The 11,370-nt window shown below is 41.8% G+C and overlaps 1 protein-coding gene across 1 annotated transcript; it reads left to right on the top strand.

The window, feature by feature from the left end:
* Window positions 1–2,822: 2,822 nt before the first annotated feature.
* Window positions 2,823–10,841, top strand: mturn (maturin, neural progenitor differentiation regulator homolog (Xenopus)). Its single transcript, XM_004574345.5, has 3 exons — window positions 2,823–3,332; window positions 7,338–7,460; window positions 9,389–10,841. The coding sequence occupies exons 1-3, from the start codon at window positions 3,174–3,176 to the stop codon at window positions 9,494–9,496; spliced, it is 390 nt and encodes a 129-aa protein (XP_004574402.1). The 5' UTR covers window positions 2,823–3,173; the 3' UTR covers window positions 9,497–10,841.
* The last annotated feature ends 529 nt before the right edge of the window (window positions 10,842–11,370 follow it).

Raw genomic sequence — 11,370 nt, 5'->3', positions numbered from 1 at the left:
TTTCAGCCCAATTCTACTTTTTCTGCATAATTCATCATACAAAATGTAATCAAATGGAAAAGTCCTTTTTTAAAACTTGTTTTATTAGTTTTAGTCTTTTAACTTTATGCATCAAGCAAAAAAAGTAACGGTAATCTAATTATTTTGCAATAGTAATCCCTTACCTTACTCGTTACCCGAAAAAGTAATCAGATTACAGTACTTCCCATCTCTGTAGCTTAGTCTATAACCCGGGCAAACATGAGGCCTGGGGGCCAGAATTAGCCAAGCAAAGACTCCATTTCGGACTACTGGACGGCTTTGGAAAATGCAAAGGACGGCATAAATACTTTACCTTTTAAATGTATTTTAATTTGTTTAGCAGCTTTTTCTTCTGGTAATTACCAGAATTACACGTCTTTAAAGACGTTCCCTATTGCCATTCATACTACAGAGTAATACTATGTAATACTAAGTAAATATAGGGCCAGTATTGCTGATAACAATACAGATACTGATACTTTTCATCTTTAAAGACAGCTTAGCAGTGTATCATGATTTATGACTCATCAGAAGTTTGCAAATTCTGAACACACTTTAATGTCTACTAAATCACTGTGATTCTACAATAACGAGTTAACACAATAAAAACACACCTTTCAGCGTTTTATGCATTTTGAAACTGTTTATTTTTGGAGACCTGATATGTAAATGTACCTGTCCCTAAAGCACAACGTATGTTGTTTACATGTGCTATAAGCTATGAATAAAATAGACCTGACAGTCAACACAAAAAGACTTACCGTTATACCGTTATATGTATATTTTTATATATGGTATATGTTTTAATTCACAAAGAAGTGACTTCACACAATTCAGTGAACTTAGAGGATAGAAACAAAGTATCGATCCAAAACCAGCATTGTTATTGATACTATTAATATTTGGATTGATCTGCTCACCTTTGCCCATGAAATAAAATATGTTTAAAATCCCTGGCTTGTCATAACACAACTGATCTACAAAGACCAGGCACTGAACAGATGATACAGAGTACAAAGTACAGTATTTGAATTGATAGTTAGATTAGACATCCTCGCCACAGCCTACTGGTTGGGTAGAGGAGCAGAATGCTCTCCTCACCATGCTGCAGTCCGGGCGGACCTTTGCAGCCCTCAAATCATCTTCTCTCACTCACACTTCTGGTACTGCCACAGTCTTTTATCCTCTGCTATCTTTAAATGTTTTTATCCCTATTTTTTTTTAATATAATTTAATTATTGTATTAATTGATTTATGGTTATGACTGGAGGAATACTTATTTTTTTAAATGATCTGCTGGATATTTGAATTTGAATAAACAATCTATATCAAGTAGAGTCAGTGTAGGAAAGTTACATTCCCACTGATATGATCTGCAGTAATCCAGTGGTGTTATATCTATTCATTTATTATTATTCACTTATTCTTTCAAACCACACCCTGCAGATACATCCCCATACTGTAATATTAGTTTATCACTGAATATGTTTTGTATTTATTTAACATTACTGACTGAATCAGATTAGCAGGATGCTACAGGTGGGATTTGAAGTAAGCCATGTGCTGATAATATTCGGTCATGTCAATTTTAAAACAAATATAAATAATTGTTTTTTGTTGCAATCTACCAAATTTCCCCAATATTATTCTTTTATCTCAAACAGACTTCCTCTTAGACCCGTTCCAACTTGACATAGCCCATTATGGGAGGTACAACAGTTACTGGTTTCACGGGTGTCGCTCGCCCCCTGTTGGTGAGGACTCCGTGGAGCAGGCAGAGTCAGACTGGGCGGCGGGGGGCACTAATGGAAGCGGGCTGGATTAATGGAAACACTGTAGACACACTGTTTATGCAGAAGAGTGGTTCCCAGTACTGTGTGGGCTACATGCCAGTATAGTTTTTAAGGGTCATCAGTAAACAGAGAAGAAAATGGAACAGTTTGGAAATATTTTACACTTATTTTGGCTGCCAGTAAAGCTGATATAGTGCTTATTTCAGCTTATTATTATAGCAAGATCAGTGCTTACTATGTAAGACATTCTGACTTTTAACAGGTTATTTATTTTGTGGCTCTTTTTGAGTTTGACTGACACATACAGTTCCCTTTGTCTAAAACAGATATTGTGAAATGAACAAATGTGATAATTATGGCTTAATCATTTTTAATGCAAAAATGAGTCAGCATTGAGTCTGTATCAGGTGAGCTATTTCCATTATTTAAATAAAGCATTTTTCAGTTTAACTTGTGATTTCCTGCCTCTTTGGAGCTAAAACAGGCCACCTAAACTCACTATTGAGCATCAATATCAGGACCTGGTACGGTAGCTCAAATAAGTCAAAAAAATATAGACCCAAAAGCAAATGTCCATTACAGAGGACATAAATGAATAGGCTGGGTCTCGGGAGGACATACCACTTCATGGTGGGACATAAATCTAACAATTGACCCCGTTTTAAGATGACGGGCGCTCACGTGCTTTCGGTCACATCAGGTGGCCTTCAGAAGAGATGCAGTTGGCATAATGTCGAAAATTGGAAGTCTGTTTGGATGGAAAACCGGAGAAAATGTGTGTGTGTCTGTGTTTTTATTGCTTGCACACTAGAAACCAGTAACTGTGTCATGGCAGCAATGGCCCATTAATATATGATGACCTCACACTCTTTCATATGGAAGTATGGCAGGACTTGCAGGCTGTCGCATGATCTCAGCTCTGTGGGTGATGAGAGCAGGTTAAACGCTTCGCTGGCGTTGTCATCCTCCTGTGCCAGCAGTGAGAAAGTTAGGGTTAGGCTTATACCGTCTCCGTTATGGACGGCTGCCCGGCTCCACTCGTCGTCATCGCGTTTTCTCCAGCGTCCTCCTGCGTATGCATGCATGCGACCGAAGGGCTGATTTCATAACGTGAGGAGGAAGAGAGGAATGGGGTTCTGAGCACGGATGAGCGCCAGACCCCGCTAGGCTGTGTGCGCCAACAGCGTTATCTTTATTCCCGGGCCATGCAGAAGGCGCACTGAGGGAGATGCGGTATAGTGGAGGCTGCTGATGCTGCGGGCAAATCAGCTGTTAGGCCTATTTTGCGTCTTGAGCATCATCGCCGCGACGGCCAAAGAGACAGAGACACCAGGGACACCGCAGAGCGGATAACAGAGGATGGAGTTCAAGCATCTGGTGGAGGCGGCGGAGAAGTGGTGCTCCGGTAACCCCTTCGACCTCATCTTCGCCGAGGAGGACGACGAGAGGCGGCTGGACTTTTACGCAGAGCCCGGCGTCTCTTTCTACGTGCTGTGTCCCGGCGGCACCGACAGCTTTGTAAGTGCTCGATCTCCTGCAAGGCCTCGTCTCTGCGCGCTCTCTCCTAGGTGTGTCGAGGTTCGGCTGGAGGTGCGTTCGGCCCGGGTTTTCTAGCTGATGGATGTGGGAGAGGAGAGGAGGGGATGATGTCATTTCAGTTTGGGTGCACCTCACCCACCCCTCCTCCAACCGCCCTTCTTTCCCCTCAAAGTGTATATGTTGCTTATTTATCCAACATATAATCAACTCTGCTATGGGCACAAAACAGGAAAGCCTTATGACTTTCATAATAAAAGCCGTCGCCATCATGTGGATTTTGCGACACTAAACAGTTCATTTTTATTTCTAAATTGAAATTGATTTAGAAATAAAAATAAAAGCTTCCTATTTCGAGCGTTTATGTTTTCCCCTTATTTGAAGGCAATTTTATTACTTGAAAAACTTTAAAGGCCAGTGCTTGTTGTCACAAATGCAAAAAATATTTTACATTTTTGCCATCATGCCTTTATTTTGAAAGAGTTATTGCTGCTGGGTTTCAGGTTAAGCCTACTCTTATTAGAAATGTTTGTCTAGAGACGGCAAAGTTTACCAGTTGACGTTTTATTTCTAACACTTGATTTACTTTGACTAAATGTGCCTCCTTAGAAGATAATCCAAACAGCTGTGACTGCTATGAAACACTGATTCCTGGTGTTTTCTCTGAAAAGGTCCTAAATAAAAGGGGCGTGGTTGAAGAACCACCCATCCTTCCTTCTCTTCATTACTTTTCAAAAGTGAACTTAAAAATAAGACAAGAGTGAGAAATTTTTAGCTCAGTTTCTTTGCAGTTGAATGTTGTGCTTCGAAGCAACTGCCATTTTTTGATGGGGCCGCCGTGACTCGTTTGGCCCCCGTGCCACCACATTTTTAAAAATCCTGGATACGCCCCTGCTAAACAAGAGACTCTGCTTTAAAAACAGCGTGCACTAACCACTCTAAAGAAACTAGATGGGCTCATTAAAAGCCCCAAACCTCCAACCACACTGCAGCTATGCTGTGAGCTCAGTGTCTTTGTAGCTCCAGCGCTGCTGTGATCAGCCACATGCTGTCTTGAAGCATAGCTGTATCATATATCAGTGTGCTGCAGTGGTGGCGTTATGACTCCTAAAGCCCCAGAGGCCAGGCCCGCCTTCCTCGCTCCTCCTGCTCAGTGACAGGGGCCAACAGGGCGGGGAGCAGATGGTGATGACCCAGGAGCCAGGGCGTCTGCTCGGTCAATATCACATTATGTCCCTGTCTGCGTTGTGTGTGTTTGCAAGCATCGTCTGGACTATCCTGCAGACAGGAGAGCAGCATTAGAGCCGGGGTTTTCCATAGCTGTGCGTGAAGAAACTGTGACGTTTATAGCTGCTGCACAATTAATTACCCAGTCTCTCTGACACACACAGACACACATAAAGCGCAGGTGCTTAAATGCATCATGTGACTCGATGTCTTTTAGCACCAACTTCCTTTTTTCTCTCTGTTTCTCTCTCAGCTCACAGTTTTCTACAGCTTTTTAATCTGGTGCTCGCCAACTGCTGCAGGCCTGCCACTCTCTCTCTCTGTTTTTAACACACACACACACACACACACACACACACACACACACACACACACACACACACACACACACACACACACACACACACTAACAGTTCAGCGTCTGCTATGCACATTTAAATAAGCTTGAATAACTCTCTGTCTCTCTGCAGGACTCTTGAGATCTAGTTACTCTCCCCGCGATCAATACTGCTATGAGCAGGACGTCTCACATGCTGTTTTTCTCTGATTCTCTCTCTCTCTCTCCCACACACACACACACACACACATGCAGGGCATCATCTTGTCACCTAGCTGCACCATAACAATAACCATAACGATAATTTGTTTCCTTCCCTGTAATTTCCCTCTGGATATGATACAGTAGTGTTTGTTTTTAGCAATCCACATCACCCGTTGTGGCGTTCAGCTGCTGAAAAACAAGAAGAATTGAACGTTCCACGTGACTCCACAGACGCCCCTCTGCTTATCAGAGCTGTAGCTGCCGTACAATCAATTACAGAGTCACGCACACAGCTGTGCTTGGTGGGTGGGGTCAGCTGTTTCAGTGGAGACGCTGGCTGATGTGAGAGTCCGTCCCATTCCCCCCTCCTGGGCTGTTTCGCACCATTTCACATGAATCGCTCTCTCTCTTGACTCTTGCAGTTCTTATCTTGAATTTTCACTGAATCATCAGCAGTGATGACATTAAGATAGTTTTTGATGAGATTTTAAGGGACTAATCAACAGATGACGCAGTATAATGAAGTACTCAAGGGATTTCAGTTTTCAACTGAGATTAAATTTCATTGTCTTTTTCCCCAGGATGTTAGGATAACGATGATCACTGTACCACAAATGCCGCAATAACCAACCAACCAACAAAGCCTCACGGCTGCATGTAAAACAACTTTTTGTGTTTGTTTTGCATCTGCTCCTTTTTTGCCATGTCATTCTGCACATTTGATTTGGTTTAGCGGACGACATTGCCTAATACATAACTTAACACAGTGGCCTTTAGACTCTAATTAAACTATAACTATAAACATGAGCCAAATAGAGCAGCTCCAATGGGCTTTGTCATCAGTATTTATTTAACAATTCCTGTAAAGGCTTTGAGGTGGCCGACAGTATGTGCTCATGAGGAAGCTGATTTTAATCAGCGTGGAACTTGTACATCTGATGTATCAGATTTACATGGTGATAATTCACCGTGCTTTTGTGCTGACCATAAACACACTCGCTTCCATTTCCATTGAGGTGTGCCTAAACTGTCAGCCCACGCTGTAAACTGATCCCGACTCGAAACTGCACCTGTGGTTTGTGCGTTTTGACCTAAAATACAGACAATGTAAGGCAGTTATTGTCTTTATTGTAGCTTGCCATCGCCAGTGTATGAATGTGTGTGTGAATGTGTGAATGACTGAATGTAGTGTGAAGCGCTTTGGGGTCCTTAGGGACTAGAAAAGCGCTATACAAATGCAGGCCATTTACCATTTTATTGTCTAAGAAGATTGTATCTAATTCACAGAGATGGGAATTGTGTAGTAGTCTGATCTCAAGAAGTCTGTACAAAAGCCTCAAGCCACCCTCATCTGATTACATTTTGCTTTTTAGGAGCCAAAAATGTTTTAATGTGATCTTGAGTAGCAGTTCTCCAGGATTTCTTTGGACCTCAGCTGCTTTTTTACTCACTTTCAGTCCAGTCCGTGTTTCATTTTCAGAGGTATGTTTTTAACACTGAGCATCAAAAACAGAACCTAACTCAAAGGACAAACCAGTGTCACCCCTACATGTGACAGGACACTTAGCAAAGAACCAATTTTAAATGGCATCTTTAGGCAGTTTGTTGCTAGCAGCCTGGAGGAAGTCATGAGAGCGGCACAACAGTGAGCATCTGCGGCCATCTGTGAAACACGGTGGAGGCTCCGTCATGATGTGGTGCATCATTTCAGCCAGTGGTGTTTGGGATCTTGTCAAAACTGATGGAATTGTGAAAACAAAAAAGCACAGTGAGATTTTTATTTAACATAAAATACCAACTAAACTGTATGTAAAACATATCTGAAGCATGGCACTGATCCCAAACACACTGACCATGCGGTAAAACACAAAATCGGTCATGATGTAAAGTCTGAACCTCAACATTACTGAAGCAGTGTGAGGAAGTAAAAATCCCCCCAAAAAGCAAAAGAAACACTGAGGATTAAAACAACAGACCGTGTATCAACACAAAGATCATGACAACATGTCTTTCTCAGATTTAGTTGCATTGCTCTGTTTTTTTTTCCTGTGCTGAATCTCCTGTGACTCAGTTTTGCTCACTTATCCATTAATTAAGTTGTGTACAGCCCACATGAGGCTACACCAGTGGAGGAAGTGTGACACTGTTACATCATGTGCTCTATTGTGTTTAAAGTGCATGGACAGAAATTGAAAGATTTTCATGATCTGTGTGTGCAGCATGTGTGGAGTGAGAGCGAGGACTGCCTTCCCTTCCTCCAGCTGGCCCAGGACTACATCTCATCCTGCGGGAAGAAGACTCTGCTGGAGGTGCTGGAGAAAGTCTTCACATCCTTCAGGCCTGTAAGGAACAGAAGCGGGGATGTTCCCGGGGTCGCGTTTCACTTTTGGTTTTTGTACCCAACACACTGCATCAGCCACGGCTCTGTTTGCTGCGTCTTTTGCAGTCCTGAAAAATTCTGTTCTCTCTCAAAATCATCACAACACATACTCTTAGAAATCAGACATTTCACTGTTGGCTTGTTTATCACTCGAGGATTTTGTGCATTTGTGCAATTTTCTTGTCTCTCAGGAATAAGAGAAATGATCTTTATTTCCCCAAATGTAAATCTGAAGCAGTTTTTTGGTAAATAACATATTTAAAAGGTGTAACAAGCAGTAATCAGTTTTTAAAAATCATTCAGTAAAAGGACTAGATGTTGTAGTTCCTAATACTGCTTTGCTTTAAATGGTGAGAATCTTGAGGGATGGCTGTTATGAGGAAAGGCAGCCCAGAAACTTTACCAGCAGCACACATCGTTGTGTGCCTCAACTTTCGGTCTTTTACCCAAGCTAACCTGCCATTTTTTGGGGGGGATTAGAGATCTGATCTAGGTTATCGTATTAAGATTTGGGACACATCGTCAGTAGTGGACCTTGGATTCATCGGGTGTTTCGGCCATTATCACTAGACACCCTCATCCAAGGAGGCCCTGCCAGGGTTGATCAGGAGTGTGTCACTGGTTTATGTGAAATTGTTATTTGTCTTATTCTTTCTTCTTTTTAGTTTCCTACAGTTTATTTTATCCTATCTATTCACTGCAACTGAGAAATAATACTTAACTCTTTAGCATTTATAGAGCCTAACTTCTTTAAAGGGATAGAAAAGGTGATGGAGAGAAGTAAGACAAGAGGGACAAGATAGGAGAGCTGGAAGGGGGGCGCCCGATCTGGCTTCCCACACCTCCCCGCCGGATCGGGCTGTTACTGCTTGGAGGTTATCATCACAAAAACAAAAATCCATTTATCTATTTACTTAAGTATTGCAAGTTTCACTACTCTTAGCGACAGCGCTTCTTTGCCGTCACAAATGTGAAGCAATAATTTTGTGTAAAATGCATCTGAAATATATCAAATCAAAGATTTATTCAAATAATTAATCATGAAAGAAAATAAATTTGGATTAAACTGAGTGTATATCAATCAGGTGAATTTCATTTGAACAGCTGTCGCTAAATTTAACGCTTTACACCGTACTTACACAGTAAGAATATCTGTAAAGGTACAGTACAATGTACCGTTTTAATTTTTTACGGATATTTTCACGTATTCTATTCCACACATTGAATTTAACATTTACCATTTATGGAAGCCTGCGTAAAAAAATGGATAATGTACTAGCAGAATATTACCAGGACATTTTTTGCCTTTTTTAAAAAAGTGTATGTAAAAAAAACTGCATGAAAATGTTTAATTTTATAATATTTTAATCAATGTTAATAAATAACTCTACAAACCTGAAACTGGTGAGGCTTGGAGACACATTTAGATGATAGTAAGTTACACAAGAGAAAAAGGCGTTTTGTATCAAGTCACAACTGGAGAAAAAGTCAAAGAAATGAAAAATGTTTAGTTTCCAAAAAAAGCTTTACATAATGTGTTACTTGTTTCGAGGTAGAGTTGGGCTGTTCCTGCTGTTTCCAGTCTTTATGCTAAACTGAGCTCACTGCCTTCTGGCTGTAACTGCACAGACGTGATAAGGGTATCATATTATATAACGCTCCCACTGCAAGGTGTGTTTTTCAGCAGTGGATCAAGGAATAACTGAGCAGAATTGGAAGGATTGTTTATTTAGTGGAAGAGAGAGAAACTAGACCGCTGACATAAAGGCTTCTTCTGAAAGACACTGAGTTTGTTTGCTTTGTGATGTTAGTTAGCAAAAAAGAGAGAGAGACAACGTAAACACACTTCATGGTCTAACACTGCATTCTCTTCCTCCCTGTCTCTGTTAGCTGCTGGGTCTCCCAGACTTAGAGGACGACAGTTTTGAGCATTACCACGCTGACATGGAGGGGGAACCCGGGCCCGACCACCAGCAGATGGGGGTCAGCCAGCAGTGATAATGCCCAAGGAGAAGCCCGGGCCTCAACACATTAAGCCCAATCACCTAATGACACACATTCGTACATATTTAAAGTGAACTTGCTTTAAAAAAAACAAAAAAACAAAACAAAACAAAAAAATTGCACCGCCATGTTCTTGAATGTCTCAGTGGCTTTGCTTCCCAAAGAGTGCACGCTGCGGCACTTTTTTTCAGCCCCCTCCCCTTCGCCTCTCAAAATAAAATGAACACACTTACACAAAAATTTGGAGGCTACGTGAGCAGTAGCCATGTACAATGCAAGTATCTCAATCATTCACCATCTGGTTAGTTAAAGTTCCACAGCACAGCAGTATTACATCAGCCTCAGCTGTTTCTTACGCAGGAATACAGTCAGATGTTACCGCAATACCCACTCCCCCCCACCACCAACCCCCTCTCAAACGGGGAGATGAATGTTGCAGATAGCCTGCTTTCTTTACCTGACATACGCAGGGGTGAAAACTAACGGTTTGTGGCAACATGAGGCAATCGGCGCTCTAGCAAAGTTCATTTTCCACCTCATGGAGGGAAAGAGGGAGGGAACTGAAAAACGGCTCTCAGACCCTTCCCTGTTTTAAACACACGCTTAGAGAAGTCATATAGGAAACCGTTTTAAAGACGTTTTACAGTCGCTCCTCGCGTGGAAATCAAAGTGCGCAGCTTTACAGTAGCATGGAACCTTTCCCCCCCCCACCCACCCCCATCCCCAAGGTGTGTTTGTGTTAATGTTTCCAAATGCAGCACACCTCAAAAGACTTTCAAGTCACTTTATGAGGATGTTTTAATCATGTAATTATGGTATGACCGTCACAGCTATGACCCATGCTGCAGCTTGATAAGCCCTTACCCAGACTGGGTGTCCCAGACTGCCCCCTTCCAAGTTCTTGTATCCAGTAGTCTTCCTGGTTGTTGGTGGTTCACACTTTGCCCTCTTTTCTTGGCAGCATCTGAGGAGATACCTTCTTTAAAGCTTGTACATCATCATAAATGTAATAAGGGCACACACCCAGACCCCTGAGTGGTATCACAGGGAAGGGGGAACATATTTGTTGTTAGCCACCCTCAGCTTAGCCTTGTTACTTTCTAACCTCAGTATTGTAGTGTCACACCTGATGCACTGCAACGCATCAGGCCACCCACGCCCACCCACAGCTGCCTTCAACCACTAGATCTACATGCAAGACTCTTTCAGACCTTTTACCCATTTACTTTTTTTTGCTTGTACAGTTTTGTCTTCTTTGTTGCCTGGGCGTTCTTCATTCAGTGTATCTTTTGTTTGTCCTCATGTGTGTGAAACTGGTCAATAAACAGTGTGAACAGAGTGTCCCGACAGCTGTTTTTTTCTTTAATCTCAAACGCCACGAGTTAATGAAAGACAAAGCACCAAATATGGAGGGCATTTCATATCAGAGTGGACTGGTGACCTGCTGCTGTGCCAAAGGCCTGCTGGTGTTACTGGGGTTGACGTCACGCAGCCACTCAGGGCCGAGTTAAGCTTCGACTGAAAAAGGAATCGCTGACAGGAAGTAGTGGTTTAGTATTCAAATTAAAAGCACAGAAGTCATTGCAAAGGTGCCTTTTTCTGTCTTGTCACCACGTGCACATTTATAGGATACATTTGAGTATTTGTAACAGTTATAGAGGCAGGGTTGTGTATTTTTCTGGTTAAGATTTCACATAGGAGGAAAATATGAGCTTACCCACAAAAACTGCTCAACAGTGAATGAAATTGTTTAAAATCTAACATCAGCTGGACAAACTATGACAGTAAAATGCTACTTTTCAAAATAATACCCCTAGAAGTGAAATTTCCAGCAAAAATACACGCAGCAATAAAATTCAGTAGTTACA

This window comes from Maylandia zebra, linkage group LG22, assembly GCF_041146795.1.
Source record: "Maylandia zebra isolate NMK-2024a linkage group LG22, Mzebra_GT3a, whole genome shotgun sequence".
Lineage (NCBI taxonomy): Eukaryota > Metazoa > Chordata > Actinopteri > Cichliformes > Cichlidae > Maylandia > Maylandia zebra.
The sequence above is the reverse complement of the archived record's forward strand: the minus strand, read 5'-3'. Positions and strand labels throughout refer to the sequence as shown.

Coding starts and splice junctions, on each gene's coding strand:
- mturn (XM_004574345.5), top strand. CDS start 3,174: ATGGAGTTCAAGCATCTGGTGGAGGCGGCGGAGAAGTGGTGCTCCGGT. Junction 3,333..7,337: donor CCGGCGGCACCGACAGCTTT/GTAAGTGCTCGA, acceptor CTGTGTGTGCAG/CATGTGTGGAGTGAGAGCGA. Junction 7,461..9,388: donor TCTTCACATCCTTCAGGCCT/GTAAGGAACAGA, acceptor TGTCTCTGTTAG/CTGCTGGGTCTCCCAGACTT.